We start from the raw sequence: 19,059 nt of genomic DNA, 5'->3' as shown, positions 1-19,059 counted from the left end.
GTTACCTCCAGGTATATGCCTTAAATAGGTTTCACAATATATTTAATAAAACAATACCTTTGTAATGAAGGTAAGAGCTGTGGCCTAGCCCGGCCTCTGCCGGTCTATGGCGGGCCCAGATGGGCCAGCGCTCGTCCCGATCTGCGGGAGCCCGTGGCCGCTTAAGAGCGGTGTCTGGGGCACAAGGGGCGTGCTGCGTGCCCCCCACGTGGCCGAAAGTGCTCCGTGCGTATAAGCAAATGTTGGAAGGTTGTAGGTGTAGCGACCCTTCCGCTGTCCTCCTGTCCTTGGCAAATGGGCAAATGTTGCAAGGCTCCCGCTCTGCCAGAGCCCGCTGCCGCTTAAGAGTGGTGTCTGGGGCACAAGGGGCGTGCTGGCGTGCGGCGCCTCCAGGAGCAAGGGCTGCTAGGAATTGTATTGCCACCCCCCCCCCCCCCCACGTGGCTAAAAAGTGCTCCGTACATATAGGCAAATGTTACAAGTTTGTAGGGTAACGACCCTTCCCCTGTCCTCCTGTCCTTGGCAAATGGGCAAATGTTGCAAGGCTCTACTCAATCTCAAAGTGCTAACGTTGTCTGAAGTTCTGTAAGTATATTTTAGTTTAACTGCTTTTTTTGTTTGTGTTACTAAATTCATATTCTTTGAAAATATTGTGACAGTCTTTATTTTCATGTTTTTCCAGGAGTTTCTAACCACTAACACTGCCTCAAATAAAACTTGAATATTCAGAGGATATGGTTTTCTTTGTGTGACTTCATTGCTTCAGGGTGTTAGAGGGTGACCTCCGGGGAGGGCAGGGAGTGAACCTGACCACCCTGGGACCCACCTCCCTAGGTACGAAGACGAGCGCTGGCGGGAGACTTCTCAGGGGGAGAGTCTCGAATCTAGGATCGTACACACCACACAAGCACCACACGACAAAGAGACTCCACACCGTAGCTTCTTGAGAACGTTTCTTTATATAGGGATTTAAGGGATCTTTATGATCAGAGGAAGCAAGTAATACAAGCAGAGCAAGAGCTCAAAGAGTCTCGGTCGGGGTAGGGGTAGCGGGACAGTCTTATAGGCTCAGTGTCAATATTGTTGCGTATCCGACGCACAGCTCTCAATCCTCGAGCTGGGGGATACGGGCGATCTGTCAAGGTCCAGCCGGACCAGGAGAGTTAGGGAGCCGCGAGTCACTCAGCAGGGCTCAGGTGTTCCAAAGTTGCAGGGGAGCCGCGAGTCACTCAGCAGGGCTCAGGTGTTCCAAGGTTGCAGGGGAGCCGCGAGTCACTCAGCAGGGCTCAAGCACGATGTCGGAGGTCTTACGATCTTCAGGGGAGCCGCGAGTCACTCAGCAGGGCTCAGGTGTTCTAAGGTTGCAGGGGAGCCGCGAGTCACTCAACAGGGCTCAGGTTGTTTCTAGCAGAAGTCCTTCTCTGACAATCGAGCCGCGACCACGTCAGCAGGGCTCTCCTTGTGTCCAGAATCGAATCTGTCGATAGTCCTGGAGCATCCCCAGTTATAGGGCTGTTCCCCTTTGATCTCCGGAGTTCTGGTCTGCAGGGGTCTTAGCACCTGGGAGCCGCTTGTTGGGGTTTCCTGCCACGCGGCTCTTTGATCCATTCATGTCAGGTTCGGGAGGAGTCCCAGACACACAGCAGGCGTGGAGCCAGCCCTCCGGGTGGCCGGAGGGGCGATCAAAACCCTCTTCTGAGGAGAGATCGGAGGTGTGAACGATACTGCTTCTTCCTCTCTCACTCAAGGGGGGTGCTCGGTTTTCCAGCCAAGGTGGCGCCTCCTGGCCTAGGCCGCTGGCTCGGCGGCCATCTTAGGTGCCGGGAAGAGGGCACACAGGGCCTACGGGCCGGGAAGATGGAGGCCTGGACGGGGAAGTCCAGGAATGGTCATGGGTAACATGGAGGAAAGGGTCGGTTAGGCTGGGGAACTCAGGGGTTCGTTGTGGGGTAAGCTTGGAAGGGTGTTGCTACGGGTCAGGGAGGACCACGCCACAAGGCCGGGTCTAACACAGGGAATGAATGTTTGTTGAACCGTTTATTAAGTGCTGCTCTTGTCGTCAGGAGTACAGCATGTTGAGGGCAGTATGCCATTCCATGCCAATAAGATTGCTTTTTCCAGACCCCTTACGATTTTGGTCAGCATGTACCTCATTTGAATGTCTGTGTAAAGAAATGATCAGTTAAGGTGGCTGGATGAGCCATTATTGAGGTCCACAAAAGAACTTTCTTGTGTTACCAGACGTTTTAAAAAACAAGCATTGGCATAGCCAATAGGTCTCACCATGGGGATCTTATAAGTGTTTAGCCATGCAACAGTTGATGTTGTTGCACTAAGGATATTGTGCTGCATAACTAAATACCTATACGGTCTCAAAAAGTGAGACCTATTGGCTATGCCAATGCCAGTGTTTTTTTTTAATAAATTCCGTCCGATCCATTCTTATTGTTGATAAATTTGATGTAGACCCAGTTAGTTTTAGTTGCCAGGACTGGCTAACGGCAATCAGCTGCAACGCTCTCCATGCACACTGGCATCGGCGAGCAGAGGGGGAGTTACTAGGCCAGGAAGCAGGCAGCGCTCATTATGGAAGGAAGGGGAAGGGTGTTCTGAGAATATCTTGCTGCGCCATATCCACGCGCCAGACAGTGGTAACGTTTAAATAAAAACGCTGCACGGAAATGAACCGTGATCAGGCAGTGCAAATGCGCTGATCCTTGGATCGACGTTTGTACAGTCCAATCAATCATTGTTCATTATTGTGCATTTTTAAGGATATAAATGTATCCTCTCGTCTCGCAGACACCTGTGATTTCCGATGTGTTTATCTGGCTGCCATTGCCTCCTCTTGTCGTGCCTGAAGCACTTGAATGTACGCACAGTGCAAGCTCCCAAACCCCCGAATGAAATGCCTATTGTTACAAATATGGATCAGGTGGAGGTGTGGGAGAAATGGGGCCTCCTCGCAGCTGTGCTGTTCATGATGTGTTGTGCTGAGTCATGTTAAGCTAAAGCAGGCCCGCCCACCTAAGAGCTGAGATAAAGTATCTTAAGGAGTCTGCGTCAGGCACACTAGATTTACGTGGAACGGGAGTGCTGTCACCTATGGAATGACCCCTCAAGTGTCCTCGTTGATGCATGAGTAACTCCCCCAGATGTTTTGCTGTGCATGTTGGGGCTTTCAGTCCTAGGTAGCCAACTGTGAAATCAGATTTGCTAGCCCCAGCACGCAAAGACCCCGCTAGGTTTTTATGATGTGCAGTTTGGGGCTTGTAGCCCTGTTTAGCCAATTGCAGAATCAGAACTGCAAGTCTCAGCACACAAAACTGTCCCAGATGTGTTACTGTGCATTTGGAGGCTTGTAGCCCTGTTTACCCAATGGTAAGGTCAGAGCTACAAGTCCCAGCACCCAAAGCCGCAGCTAGATGTTTTGCTGTGCATTTTGGGGCTTGCAATCCTGTCTATCTAGTTATTAAACCAGAGATGCGAGTACCATCATGCAAAGCCACAGCCAGATGTTTCGCTTTGCATCTTGGAGAATATAGTCCTGTTAATTCGGTTTTAAAATCAGAGCTGCGAATCCCAGCACGCAAAACCGTAACCTATACAGGGTGAGTTCCTCATTAATGGACCTGGGAATCTTGAGAACTTTGCTATGGAAGAAACTACCTCCAACATCATGGCTGCCCTGACGAGTGTGTCACAGTCAAATGCTGTGGTATTTTAGAATTGGCGCTGTTGGTGCCAGGCCTTGTTCATTATTGTATGCAGTTGCCCATAACTTTGAGCATGCAAAGTACTGGGCCCGAACAGGGAGTGGCAATCAATCATGCAGCAGGTGCAGTGGCACCAGGGCTCTGATGTCCAGGAGGCCCACTTGTAGGAAATGGGATTCCCCGGTGGCTGAGGGTCGCGCCAAAGTCCAGCAGGAACCCCATTCCCACGTAACGAGGGAAGGTGTACTCCTCCAAAATGACGCCGGTTCCCCCGGGACGTACTGTAACCAGGGCAGACAGACTTACTCCCTAGATAGCGTGCCAAGCATTTCAGATTACACACAGTAGTGGTAGAGACCCGCTACAGATAGACGCCACCCCGAATGTATGTTAAAATATCTGTTTCTGGCCTTCGAAACTCCTTTCTTTTCACACTCTCGGCTTTTAATGATTACATCATAAGTTCTAGCGAATATATGATATTGGGAGATTTTAATTTCTATCTGGAAGAGCAAGATAACCATGAAACCATTCAACTTACTGCTGACCTCTAAACTCTAGGACTTCGTCAACTGGTAAAGGGAACTACTCATCAGGCGGGTCACACATTAGATGGCCTATTTACCAACAACCCTGATATATGTGTTCTTGATAGGCTTCCCCTCACATGGTCAGATCATAGGGCTATTATCTTTGGGATACACACCAGGTCTATTAATCCTCCCCCCTCCAGGCCACGAACAAGGACAGTGGCTCGTTCCTGGAAGAATGTGGACATTCCTCAGATGTCAGATCTTCTGGCACTATCCCGTCCTATGGGAAGAGGCAACCCTGCTTTATCAGCCTCCGACTTCCAAGATTGGATTCGGAATGCTGCTGATCAAGTGGCCCCGGAGAAGTGTACGAGATCCAACCGAACAACTCAGTCGGCGGCCTGGTACACCGAAGAACTTAGGCTCCATCGACAGCATTGTATGAACCTAGAAAGGCGTTGGAGTAAATTCTATTGCCCCATAGCCAAGCAATCCTATAAGGATGCCCTTACAATATATAAAAGGGCGATCACGGCTCAAAAAAGTGCCTTTTTCTCTGCTCAAATAGAGAATGCCAAGAACTCCGCAAGAGAACTGTTTTCAGTCGTCACCACACTGTCCACTCCTCCCACTGGACCCGGGGCTGAACCCTCTCAGGCCTTCTGTAATGCTCTGTCCACCTTTTTTACTACCAAGGTGGCAGACATATATTCATCTTTTGAGGGGGACATAAGGACCAAACCCAGAGTCTGTGTTAGGGATGAATTAACCTTAGATCATGATTACGATCTTTTTTCTTCTTTTGCCTCCCTCACACAAGACCACATCAGTAGTCTCATTTCCACCATTAAGTCTGGTTCCCCCTTGGACCCTTGCCATCCCTCTGTGATGGCTAACCTAAGCGAAGTGATCTCGCAACCACTTATGGAAATCTGCAACACTGCATTTCAAACTGGTCATTATCCAACCCCATGGAAGAAAGCGGTGGTTAAACCACTCTTGAAAAAACCCTCCCTGGATCCCACAGCTGTGGCCAGCTACAGACCAATTGCGTGTCTCCCCTTTCCTGCCAAAATTTGCGAATCTCTGATGAACAAACAACTCTCGGAGTTCGTCGACACTCACCAACTTCTCGACGAAACGCAGTTTGGTTTCAGGAAAGGGCACGGAACCGAGACCGCTTTAATAAAGGCCTCAGATGAGATCAGAGCCGTCATGGACCAGGGAGGTGTGGCCGTCCTGATCCTCTTGGATTTGTCTGCGGCCTTTGACACGGTCGACCATGCTATTTTGGTCGACCGTGTCGCAGCCCTGGGGATAAACGTCAGGGCCAGGGATCTCATTTTATCTTTCCTGGCCAACCGTACCCAGACAGTGAAGTTGGGTGATTTCTACTCTCCTGTCTCTGCACTCCCCTGTGGAGTCCCACAGGGCTCCTCGCTAAGTCCTACGCTATTTAATATCTATGTAGCGGACTTAGCGAGGATAATAAAGGCCCATGGACTACGACTTACGTCGTACGCAGACGATACCCAACTGGTCCTGGCAATACACAAGGACGGCCCAATGGTGGCAGCCAATTTCCAAAAGGCCATGCTTGCGGTTAGCACCTGGATGGCCTCCAACTGTCTGAGGCTTAACTAGGATAAAACTGAGATTATGACTTTCGGTAAGCTCTCTCCGGAATGGTCCTCCATCTGGTGGCCTGTCCAGCTGGGCTCTCCACCCGTCCCGGTAGAGAAGGTTAGAAATCTGGGGGTTATTTTGGATAGCAAGTTGCCTTTCAGCCTTCATGTCAACAAGGTTGTGTCATCTGTGTTCTTTATCTTAAAGAAAATCAAGAAATTACTGCCCTACCTCCCTACCTCAGCTGGGAAGACCTTGGTCTCCACCCTAGTCTTTTCAAATATTGACTATGGGAACGCCCTTTTTTTGAACACTCAGAAACATGTCATAGCGAAACTGCAGTCCATACAAAATGCGGCTGCAAGGATTCTTCTTGACATCCCCCGTCGCCAGTCCACTACTCTTGCCATTCGTCACCTACATGGGCTAAAAGTAGAGAACCAAATTAAATTTAAGGCCCTCTGCATTGCCTATAAGGCAATACAGGGTGTCTGGCCTAGATTTCTGACAGAAGCGTTTCAGCTGTACATCCCCAAGAGGCAGCTTAGATCTGCCAACACCCGCCTTCTTCCAGTGCCTCGCACAAGAACTGTTACATGGGGAGATAGGCGCTTCTTGGTGGCCACACCCAAATTGTGGAATCTGCTGCCGTTGGCGATTAAAACTGCCCCCAATCTGATGAGCTTCCGTAGGCTATTAAAAACATGGTTGTTTAACCAGTAAGCTGCTGTTTGATCGCTCTTAGCCCCTTATGCGCCGAGACACCTCCGGGTATTTGTATGCGCAATAAAAATCTTGAAAATAAAATAAATAAAAATAAATAAATATAGATTTGACACAGGACCAATAACGATGACCATAAACAGTATAACTTTTAGGACGAGGCTTATGTGTCTTCTTACCGATGCTTAGGTTGGATGATAGTTAGGGTCGTTTACTTAAGTTCTTTCACCTGCACCCCTTTTATTCGTAGTGTCTAAAAATAACGGGGGAACAATGGAGAGCCAGGCCCCTTCAGCTGGGGCGACAGTAACTATAAGCAAGGAGATGCGCCTGTTGGTACGAGTGGCCGGTACTGGGCGTGCAGGCCACTATGCTGAAATATGTCCATCACTGCGGGCGCACCAGCGGGTGCGGGCCAGGCTCGAGCCGTGATTACATAAGCCAGGCTCGAGTGGGGGCCACTTTGGATTTCTCTCTCGTGGTTGAATGCGGGCCCGGGCTAGGCTCGAGCCGTGATCACTTCAGCAGGGCTCGAATGGGGGCCGCACAGGATTCTTCCGCTGTTATCAAATACAGGGGCAGGGCCAGGCTCGAGCCGCGATCGCATCAGCAGTGCTCGGGTGGGGGCCACACAGGATTCGTCTTCAGTTGGCAAAGGCAGGTCAGGACCAGGTTGGAGCCGCGATCGCATCAGCAGGGCTCGAGTGGGGGCCAAACAGGATTCTCTTTTGATTTGCAAATGTAGGTCAGGGCCAGGCTCGAGCCGCGATCACATCAGCAGGGCTTGAGTGAGGGCCACACAGGATTCTTCTTCTGCACACACTGCGGGCCAGTGCCAGGCTCGAGCCGCGATTATCTCAGCTGGGCTCGAGTGGGGGCTCAGTGTTTCAGTCCCGGAGCCGCGACAGCGTCAGCAGGGCTCAGGGGTCTTTTCAGGGTCTCAGTCCAGGAGCCGCGACAGCATCAGCAGGGCTAGGGGAGGCCTTCCTTCTTCTTCTTCTCTGGGGCAAAAAATCCTTGTCTTTTTAATCCTCTCCTGCTGCAGTCTCGCAGGCATCTTTTCTTGTTCCCCAAGGTCCACACCAAAACCAGTGCGAGGGTCTTTCCTTTATATCGTGAAAATGTCTTTGAAGTCTTTGATGTAGTCCGGGAGTTCCCCTCCCCTGATCCGGGTGGTGGGTGTCCCCTGTCATAGGACACTTCCCCTTCTCAAGCAGGAAGGCAGGGTCATCAGCCGCCCAGCAGGAAGCGGTGCCGGCATTGTGGGAATTAGGACACAGCCCTGAAACTACTCCTCCCTCTGATCTAGAATGCCCGCAGCTACTTCCAGATGCTGGAGTTTCCCCAGGCCCTGTCGTGAGCTCCAGACGGGGAATACACATTTCAGCAGCCGCCCCCCTCAGACGGTAGAATTCCTCCATCCTCAAGCGTGCACTAATCAACTCTGAATGCGGAGATGCTGGTATGCTATTTCCCTTATGTTCCCGGGGTCAGATAACTAATAATAAGTACTAATCAAAAAAAACTATTTCATAAAGGAGGAAGGCTGTGAGTATTACAGGGTCATGCCATCCACACCAGGGTAGGACCTACCTTGCTACTAACAATGCCCCCCTCCCCAAGGGCCGACCATAGGGGTGCCTGGTAGGTATAAAAAGGAACCAAAATAGGTTGGAGAAAAGGGTGATTGTGACGCAAGTTCAGGGGTTAGCCTTGGAAGGAGGGCCAGGTCCAACACCACTCTCTTCCAGTCGTAGCAGTTTTTAATTACACTCTATTCCACTCGTATCAGTTTTTAATTACTGCCTAAACTGGGAATGGGGGGGGGGGGTGTTGTCCTTGCTTGCTTTAAGGACTGTTCTATGTTGCCCTTGCTATGCCACTGTGCCTTAAAAAAACATAGGTGGGCTAATGTGACCCTCCTGCCATGGGGCTAGTTGGCACAAATGCCACACTACTCTGACATAATTCAATCTTTCTTACATGTGCCAGAAAGCTCTGAAGCTGAAAGCATTTGTGTGGATTCCATGTCATTAGGATAATTCCTGCACTAAAGAAACACGGTGATGGAGAATCTTGAATAATAGCAATTGTACAATTAGACCACCTGTAGCAGAAATCACAGAGTAGCCTGGCCATATTTTTTATAGTACTTGGCCATCTTAAGCTGTGCGTGCCAGGGATTAGTAGTATGTGCATCTTTTTTCTTCTCGGATTTGCATACTTGCATATGTAAGTCAATGTGCTTTTGGCTGTAGAGCTGGGACCAGTTAAATGCGTCACACATAACCAAGGCAACTAAAATTATGCAATTGTGTGGCTGTGGATTTCCCCCCCCGCATAATTAGAGATTTGCAGTACTTGCCACAAACTCCATCATCTGCTGCGGATGTTATTGCCAAAGATTTATTGTCTGTAGCTCGAACCGTTCAAAAGTTACAAATAAATGCAACAACACCTGTAGCTTTGCTGGGAAAGGCCCTTTACAAGGGTTGACTGGTCACCATCCTCCGAGCTTGCAATGGGAAAATAAAAGTGCAGGTACCCTGTAACGGAATACCTGTGTGTTTCTTAGAAGTGCCGTTACTCTCCGTCTCAAAATAAAAAAGTGCTGGTACTCAGTACCAGACAGTACTGTTGCTTATTGCTACATTTGGGTGTTATATTGGTTCTAAAGTTGTGCAAACCAATGGCCAGACAGTGTTAACAAGATAAAAAATGTCAAAATAATGAAGTAATATTATCACAAATGTTATGCAGCAGATTTTGCATTTTCTTGCCGTATAATTTACTCCGCAATCCTGCATAATTAGCGAACACCCACCTCCACGCATAATTCCAGAGACCCTGCACATATCACAGGGTCAAGGAAGCTAGTGCGATGCCTATGCGCAGATAGCACGTTTCCCCAGTAGATAATCACCGTTCACAAGGCCAGGAGCATAGCTTACATTGGCGCAGCTGGTGCAGCTGCACCGGAGCCTACCCAACTCTGATTATTGGTGTATGTCGCCATTGAAACAGCCGTCGGGAGTTCATTCTTTCCTTGCACTAGGGCCCATGATGACGCACTGGTTGCACCACTGCACTTGGCCGTGTGCAGGGCATTGCACCCTCCCTGGCACCGAGTCCTAGACATCCCAGTGAACCCACAGCACCCGCTTGTGCCACGTCGCCCTCACACACACCCCCAGCCCGGGGCGCTGACACCTCTGGCTGCGGCCTGCCTGGGGCCCTGTTAATTGGCATAAGTCTGCTCCTGGGAGGGGGCAGAGAAAGCAGCTCCCCGTTGTTATGGGGATGCTCCTGGTGACAGTCCCTGAGGAAAGCTGTTCACGCCTGGCTTAGAGAGAGAGAGATTGAGAGAAGGAGAGGGAAAGAGTGCAGCGCGGGTTCGGCGCTTGTGTGAAAAAAGAGAGGGGTCGACCTGGTGAACTCAGTCTGCCTGATCTGTTTTCCCATGGTTACCCGGGTGGGTCACTGGGTTGACTGGCAAACTCCCAATAGTGTATGACAGAAATCACACGTTCCCACCTCCATACGCACATTGTGTGCGAGCCGTGCACTGCACGTAATTGGATGGGGAATAATAGTGCGTTTTCACGAGCCGAGATGTTCGCTCTTCTGCTCTGACGGCGATGTATAGCCAGTCAGAAGCCACTGGCGACTCTCGAGCATATATCCTCATAGATTTTACAAAAAGAGTTGTATGCATTTATAGTGCTCACTATCGGTAACGAAGCGCTGAATACATAATAGCACTATATCTCCTTAATGCTTATTATAAAGCCAAGTGCAGTGAGTACGTATTGGGCGCGCGGCCGTGAAATAACATTTTTAAAAAACGTGAGTTGTGCGCATGCGTGGCTGGAAAAGTGCTGTGCATGTCGCGCGCGCTTGTGCGCATTCTAGCAAGCTGGTGGCCTGCAAGGTAGCGCTTTTTGAAGCAGCTACTAAATGTCCTGCAAGAGCAGCGTATGGGCTGACTCTAGGCGAGACCTAAAAATCATGTTACGACATGTTAAAGGAATAGTCTTGCCAATAGATCGGCTACCAGTCTTGATATATACATTGGTCTTCACTGAGAACCGTATGTTGTGGCTGTCTTTGGGATTGGGGTACTGCTGCTGAAGACTGGTCAGTCCATGTCATCAGTGACCCCTTCCATGTAAGAGCTGGAAATAGGCCAGATAAAGAAATGTGTGATCCGTGCTTCAGGGCTGTGGAATTTAATAAAATATCTACTTGTCTATGGGGCGGGTTGCTTCATAAATCTACTTGTCCTGTAACAAAATCCACTTGTCCCTTTGGTGGCATGTAGTGCAGCGACAAATTACGGCAGCAATCTCATTACATAAGAGCTCTGATATAGCCTCTCTGATTATGCCAGGGTTCATACCATAGTAGTGTTTGAATACTTGCAATCCCGTTATGTTGCCAAGATTCAGCAGATCTACATACTGGGGCTGAAGGTAGTGGTAAGCAATCGTTCTAGGGTTAGAATGCCCTTTTGAGTTTGTGAAAACCTATTCACTTGCATATTTTAGGGGTTTTCAACAACTCTTCTCTAATCTGTTACCATACTGAGAAATATTGGCAATTTACTCCTGACAATGGCAGGTGTTAACCTACTGCAAAAAGAACAATTGATGGACAGAATGCGGAACAATGTCATGCATTCATCCCAGTACAGAGAGCTGTGCCTAAATCCAGCTTTTTTTTGCTCCCCATGCCATTTCAGTTTGAGCACAGCCATATGCAAATCAGTCTTGACCCTGAGCCCAATGGGAACAGTCTAGTCCGAACTGCCAGGCCAGGTCCTCCCTGGACTGGAATCAAACATCCTAGGATCGGCTTCGTGGTTTCACCCCTCTGTATCACCTGGCTTCACTGTGAGGGACAGCATTCTGCTCTTTCAGAAGGAGCATATCGGCACACAAAGTAGTTTTGTTCAGTGCCATTAAATGTGGCAGTGTGTGCTTTTTGAGACCAAAAACTACTTTTGCCATTGTTTGTTATAATGGTGAAGGCCTGGCGGCACCCACACCAAGAAGGGTTTACAAAACCATGCCAAAACAAGTCACAATTTGACAAAACTAAAAAGCTTACAACCAATTTCAGACCTGCTGGCTTTGCCAATGCTTGTTTGTTTTTGGTTCCCATACTCTTATTGAAACTGATTACTGAAATACTAGCATGCACCAACACGTTACTAAATGATGCTACAAAGAAATGGCACCTAAAATGTTATAGTGGTTTAGCAAAAGCTTATTCTTTGCTTTCATTATTTTATACATATAGCCATTATCTGACCTAGGGTGGTGTGGAGTGCAAAAAAACGATGGATTTAGGCCCAGATCTTTGTACTGGGGTGAATGTAAGACATTGTTCTGCATTCTGTCCATCAACTGTGTTTTTTGCAATTTTCACCCCGAATGGGCTGGGTATGCTCAGACGTGAGTCCCAGGCTCTCCACATCACTGGAGTCAAGCTATCCAGGCTGAAGAAAACTGATAGCCAGAAACCGGTCCGTGGATGCTTGATTCCGGTCTAGGAAAGACATGGCTTGGTAGTTTGGGCTGGACTGTTCCCATGAGGCACAGGGTCCAGGCTGATTTGCATATAGCCATTGTCTGACCTAGGGTGGTGTGGAGTGCAAAAAAACGATGGATTTAGGCCCAGATCTTTGTACTGGGGTGAATGTAAGACATTGTTCTGCATTCTGTCCATCAACTGTGTTTTTTGCAATTTTCAAGCTTCTGCAAATATTTGCATCAAATCAGAGAGCATTGTACATAGCCTCATATTACTAAACTTTAAAACGTGTGTACATACTTTTAAACTTAAACCACTGTCAGAAGAGCAGTCAGAGCTTACAACGTTTACTTGGAGTGCTCACCCGAATAATTAAGGCTTTCAATTAATGAACCATAGATACAAGTTTGAACAGCATTAACATATGGACACAATTATTACCTTAACTGGAGACCCTGCCCTTCCTGATCCATAATGTGGTACTGCAAACTAGCAGCCAAAGGGTTTGTGCTGCAGGGGGGTGGGCCTACTTGTCCCAAGGATAAAATACACATAAAAACTTGTTGCCCTTGACCCCAAACAATATGTCCTGGGAGTTGGGCTATGGGAATTCCACATCCCTGGTGCTTGTAAAACTGAATGGCAGTATAAGGACTACAGCCATAGAAATTCGTAGAGGTGGTTATGTGTTTTAACCTGATGTGGCCTTTGGCCTCCATGCAGGAGACTGTAATCACAAATGCAAGTCCTTCCCCATTGCTCCTCCTAGACATTGCTATAGAGACGGCTGTAATTGGCGGTAGGGAGTGTGATCCCATTGTGGTCTGAGAGTTAATAAATCACGTCTCATTAGTGGTTCGAAGGAGAAAGATTAGCATCATGAGATCATGTTTATTAATGTCCATGTAAGAAGCGGATCCAGAGTTGAGCAGTGCAGAACTGTATATTTGAGCTGAAGAGAACCGTTGTTCCCAGACGAAATTTAGTAAAACATTTCAAGTTGGGCCTCCAATTCAATTTGTTCGAATGCTGGAAACTTTGAAATGAAAGTTACACAGGCAAATGAAATTACAGATATATGTTCCAAATTTAGGTGTTGGTAAGTGATTGTGTGGCAACAAAGCTACTATCTCCCTCACTTGTGAGCTCGGTTGCCCTAAAGCAGTTATCCCTTTTGATGTTACTGTGCAGTTTATTTCCCCAATAGCACCTTACTCTTTGGTTCTTTTGCTCTCACAGCACTCTGCCACCTATAAGAAGACAGCAGCACCTGAAGGAGGCACTGCAGACATTCCTGAAGCGGCAGGACCTGGAGGAAGCCTATCGAGCACTGACCATGGGAGAGTGGGCTTGCCAGTACTTTCTGAACCGTAGCAGGCAGCAGGAGGCCACCCTCAAGGCACACGTAAGACCTGCCCATCACAGTTTGTTCTGTTGTGCTAAACCTGTAGTATTTTCCAGAGTTGTCCTTTATTATGAATTATCTTTGTTATTCAGCTCAATATAATGGTATTAGATGACCTTCTGATTCAATCAACCTCACGCTATTTGGGTCAGATTTTTTGGGGAAATCTTCAACACATCCATCACCTCTGCAGTCTTCCCAGACGAGTGGAAAATATGCAGAAGTAAAACGCCTTCTCAAGAAGCTGACCCCACCTACAACCGAGCAAGTTTACCGGCTCATTTCCCTCCTTCCTTTTCCCTCCAAAGTCCTCAAAGGCCATCAACAACCAACTCACAGAATACCTCGAGATCAATGGACTTCTGCACGCATCGCAATCGGGTTCCGCGAAAACCACAGCACTGAAACCGCCTTGATCGCAGCCACTGACATCAGAGCCCTCATAGACCAGGGGAGAATTTCCTGCCCTGATCCTCCTCGACCTCCTAGTGGCCTTCCACACTGTGTCCCATCACACCCTGATCTAGAGGCTTCATCACATTGGAATCGAAGAGGACACCCACAATTGTATTGCATCTTTCCTCACCGGAAGAACACAGATGATCCGTCTTCCACCATTCACCTCAGAGCCCAAGCACATCTGTGACGTCCATCAAGGTTCCTCCCTCTGTTCGATACCTACAATATCCCTCCTCCCCCGACCAGCATCTTCAGAAAGCGTTGACTGAACATTATCTCCTACATATTCGACATCCAGCTCATCCTCTCTCTATCTGAAGACCTAACTGAAGGTCAGGGCCAACTTCCACCTATGAATGGATAGCTGGATGCAAATCCGATATGTCAAGCTCAATACAGACAAGACTGAAGTACTGATCTTCGGGAACAACTCCTCCCTGTATAATGATACTTGGTGTCCTGCTTAACTGGGACCCTCTCTTACATCCTCGGACGACACCCAGAACCTCTGCATCCTCTTGGGCAGCAAAGTCACCATGAAGAGCCAGATCAAATTAGTCTCCTCCGCCTGCTTCTTCACTCTGCGCATGCTCACAAATATCTTCTAGTGGCTCCCGGTCTCCACCAGACTCTGTCACTCAAACCCTCATCACCAGCCGCTTGGAGTACGGCAATGCACTTCTACGCAGGAATTACCACACACCTACTGAAGACACTACAGACCATTCAAAACTCTGCATCCAGACTCATCCTCGACCTCTCCCAAATGTACCACATCACACCTCTCCTGAAGAATCTCCACAAATGATTCACCTTGTTTTAGGTAAGAAGAACTGGCACCGAAGTCTGGTTAGAAGGCCTCAGTGCACTTTTAGAGTTGAAAATCCGCATCAAGTAGCTAAAAATTAGACAAAAAGTGGGGAGACAACTGCAACAAAAGCCCACTTTCCTACACAATTCCGCCCTCCCACCCCCACCCGGCGAGGAGACTTCACCACAACTTGGGAGAGTCTTCCTAGTCTGTTGGGCGAGGAAGAGAGTGAGGAAACCGGCTACACTAATGCATGGCCTACTCTGCCTCACATCCTCCTGTGCAGGTCATTGCCTCTGTGCAGATGACTTATCCCACCAGCACCCGGACCCATTTTAAGATGCACTAGATCTGTTTGAACTTTTCTCCTTTCCTTTGGGTTAGCGTCTTTTCTCCTTTCCTTTGGGTTAGGGTCTGCTACTTCTGCTAACTTCCTCTTTGCCAGGGTAACCCTCAACTTACCAAAAGAGGTTCTCTACAGCTGGTGTAACCCCATCATGACAAACAGGGTCAGGGAACCTAATTTGCTGTTTGACATGGGGTCGGGCCACCAGGTCAAGGACAGTGCAGTGGCATGAGAAGGAGCTAACTTACAGGTTCCTTTGGATTCAAGGGGCCTGTTTTTGAATGGGTGGTTACTGCATCTTGTAGCAAATACCCTCTGTCTACTCTCTCTTCTGTTAGCTGTGGAGCCACCATCTCATGCTTAACAGCGGCCTGACTAGTTAGAACTTCTTGGGTAGGTTGGGCTTCACAAGTGCCAACTGTGGAGTCCTCTCCTGCTGGAGGAGGATCTCCTAGGCTCATTGGAACTTTGGGTAAAAGCTGCCCCTGCACCTTCTCGTTCTCTTCATTTGGGGCCTACTTGTTCTCGGAGTAGGTTCAGCACCTCCTAAATCCGTAGGGGAGGTCTGGAACTGGATCAATTCCTCTTTTGGGTTCTGACCAACCTCTTGAAGGCCGTTTCCGAGGAGCCAATCAAGGGGGAGGGGGGACTTGTACTGACTACCAACCTCAGGCCTAACAGTACTTCCCCAGGCCTTACTCTTCTAGTCTCATCTGGGCTATACTGGCCTGAGGATACCATCCTGCCATGCACAATGATATGACTGGCACAGGTATCCCTCAGGGTTGTGACTATGATTTTATTCTCCTCATTGGGATGGAAGTGTCTGCTTCCTTCTGGAATCGCCAGCTCATATTCGGGCCCAATTTCCCTGTTAAAAGCTACAAGGATGTCCTCCTCTGAGGAACAATCCTCAAAGGCTACACTGGCAACCCCAGTATGTACCCTTTTCTTGGTACAAGCTATGTCCCATCTGTAGTGCCCAACCTGCTGACAATCAAAGCAGGGACTACAGTCCTTGACTTTTTTTTTAGCTTAGGGTCCCCACTAATCTTTTTGCAACTAAACGTGGGGTGGGATGTGCTATCTATGTTCTTTGGGGCCTGTGTCTCTGAAGTAAATTCTTTGGAAGACTTGTCACCTCCATTTCGATTTTGTGGACCTGAACCCCCCTTTCTTGTAATCTCCGCCTGTTGCTTTTTGGGAATTCTAGTTCTAACCCATTTAACAGGTTTCTTAGCCATCTCGCTGGGTCTAGAAAGTAATGTCTACTAGATGCTGATGTAACTTTTCTGATGTACATTATGCTAATATGTGCTCCTTCGTAATCCAATTGTAGAGCCCTTCATAGTCCTGAACCTCGTTACCTTTTAGCCAGCCACCTACTGTTTGACTGAGAGGTCCACATAATCTATCCAGATCTCATTTGAGTTTTTTAGTCCCTCCGAACCTAATCCTGTACTCCTCAATGGTAAGTCCAAAGCCCTCCGTCAAGGTATCCTTCATGAGGTCATAGGAATCAGCCTGTGTCTCACTCAGTGTCAGGAGGCTATCCTTGCACTTACTTGAGAACAGCTCCCTGAGTTGAGAGTCCCAGTGTTTCTGGTGTAACTTCCTTGTTCTACATGCCCTCTCAAAGACTGTGAACCACTTAGTACAATGTCACCCTCCACTTATTTGGGAACAATTAATTTCGGGATTTCAGGGGCAAAAATGTCCTCTCTCTCTCTCTCTCTCTCTATTTAAGATTTGGTCTCCACCAGAGATGGATGCCAGTCCCATGTTGGAAGTTGGCTTTTTATATGATGTGTCAAAAAATTGATATATTGTGTAAAGAGTCCAGGGGTTTCCTTACTAGTGGACAGGGGCTTTCTATACAATCCCAAAGTGCTTCATTAGGGAGTAGCGTGGTTGAGCATCCTTAGGCTTAACACATAGGACTGCAAGACATTTGCAAATGCACACAATGATTAATAAATGACAACACGTTTCCAGGAGAGCTATACCAATTTATAACAATAGCAGGTATCTTTATATATGTTTCGGCATCAGAAACATCATTTTACTTTTTCAAAGAGGGGACACAGTGCAATTCTATCCTATAGAAGCAAGACCACGTTCTGCAAACAGGTGTAGTACATCAACTTACAGGACCAATCTCCAGGAGTTAAGGGAAGTGGTGGTCTAGGTCCAAGGCAGCACCAATAGTACACGACTAGTGGCACAAGGGCACTAGCTGCAGGGTGAAAATCAGCGTCCGTATCCCAATTGGTTTCAACAGGGATATTTCTCTGTAAAAAGAGCCTGCAGGCTCTGGCTAGGAAGTCGGTCTGGGTGGCCCACAGTGGGGGGGGGGAGCAGTTTAAGGTTTGTGACGCTCGAGAACGTAGACACACCTGGGTCCTCTAATCCACAGCCCGGGTGCGACTGATGCAGAGGTGTCTCCATGCATCAGATTTTCTTACCTGGAGCAGTTGTGGTCGGGGGAACCTACTTTTAGGTGCTGCAGGCGACATTTGGGAGTCCACAAGGGGTGAAATCACAATAGACTCGTGTTCTGGAGGGGTGGGGAACCTTGTTGGCACTGGTGACCCACTAAAACTCGGGCCGAAGGCGACTGGTGCAGTGGTGGCTTTCTGTGTCGGTTTTTGGCGGTTCTGGAGGCTCCGGAGTTGTCTGCAAGATGCAGGGAATAGTTCTGCTGATTTCGTGAAGTCTTAATCTTTATTGAAGGCAGGCAGTCCTCTCAGGTTTTGGAGGTACACAACTGCAGGAATTAATGAAATGAATTAATGAAATAAACATTTATAGAGCACATAGCTTCCCTGAGGTATCCCAGCGCTATTTGCGGACGCGGACACTCTACTGAACAGTGATTTGGAAAAGCCCGGTTTTAAGTAATTTCCTAAAAGACAGGTAGTTGGTTTCCTGCCGTATGTGAGGGGGAGGGCATTCCACAGTCTAGCCGCATTATAGGCGGAGCGGCTGCCGCTTCTTGCTCTTTATTTTTGGCACTGTTGCAAGCAACATGTTTGCCGGGCGGAGGCATCGGTTAGGGTGGTAGGGGATGATCATAGATTGATTGATCACTGGTCCGTTCCCCCTGAAAGACTTATGGGTAATATAGAGTGCTTTGAATGTTATCTTTTTATGATATTGGCAGACCCGTGTAGAGTTTTTAAAGCAGGTTTGGCCGATTGCCGATAAGGGAAACCCAGGAGCAACAGTGCTCCACAATTCTGAATAATCTGTAGTCTGGTTATCGTGGCCTTCGGAGTGCCTAGATAAAGTGCATTTGCATAGTCCATTCGTGAGAGAAGAAGAGCCTGGACCATTATCTTTCTTGCCAGGAACGGAAGGAGGGGAAGCACTTTCCGAAGCATCCTCATGATGCCATAGCATGTCGCAGACAGTTTGGCTGTTTGGTATCCAAAAGTCAATGAGCGGTCCAGCCACATACCAGACTTTTGATCTGATTTGTTTGTGGTGAGGCAAGGCCGAAACAATTTGGCCAGAGTAACCCTGTGTTAGAAGTTGGGGAGTTGCCTAGGAGCATGAGCTCCGTCTTGTCTCCGCTCAATTTCAAAAGATGAGAGCTCCACCCATTGTGCGCCCTCTTCTAAGCAATGGGCTAGGCTTACAGATGTGTTTTCTGGGTGGTTTAAGGCTATGACAAGTTGTGTGTCATCGGCGTATGTGACAGTTCCTATACCAAATGGTTGGACAAGTGATCTTTGACGCAGGTACGACAAAGAACGACAGACAGGACAGCAGGTCTGGGGACAAGTCAGATGCTTTCTCCAGCCCTCTGCTTTTGTAGCACTTATTGTCTTTTGTGTTTTGTTACGATCTGCTTCTCTGGTGCCAGGGACTCCCTTAAATACTGACTTTAGGGGCACTAGGAA

At 48.3% G+C, this 19,059-nt stretch overlaps 1 protein-coding gene across 5 annotated transcripts in view; it reads left to right on the top strand.

Annotated features, from left to right (window-relative positions):
- KMT5C (lysine methyltransferase 5C) overlaps positions 1-19,059 on the top strand; it is a 207,753-nt gene that overhangs the window by 43,791 nt on the left and 144,903 nt on the right. For all 5 annotated transcript variants that reach the window (XM_086930292.1, XM_086930290.1, XM_086930294.1 and 2 more), the window contains exon 3: positions 13,373-13,538. In XM_086930292.1, the coding sequence (XP_086786418.1) occupies positions 13,373-13,538 (166 nt within the window). The remainder of the gene's footprint in view (positions 1-13,372; positions 13,539-19,059) is intronic.

The sequence above is a fragment of the Lissotriton vulgaris genome, chromosome 7 (assembly GCF_964263255.1).
Source record: "Lissotriton vulgaris chromosome 7, aLisVul1.2, whole genome shotgun sequence".
NCBI lineage: Eukaryota > Metazoa > Chordata > Amphibia > Caudata > Salamandridae > Lissotriton > Lissotriton vulgaris.
Note: the sequence above shows the minus strand (reverse complement) of the source record. Positions and strands in the feature narration are given on the sequence as shown.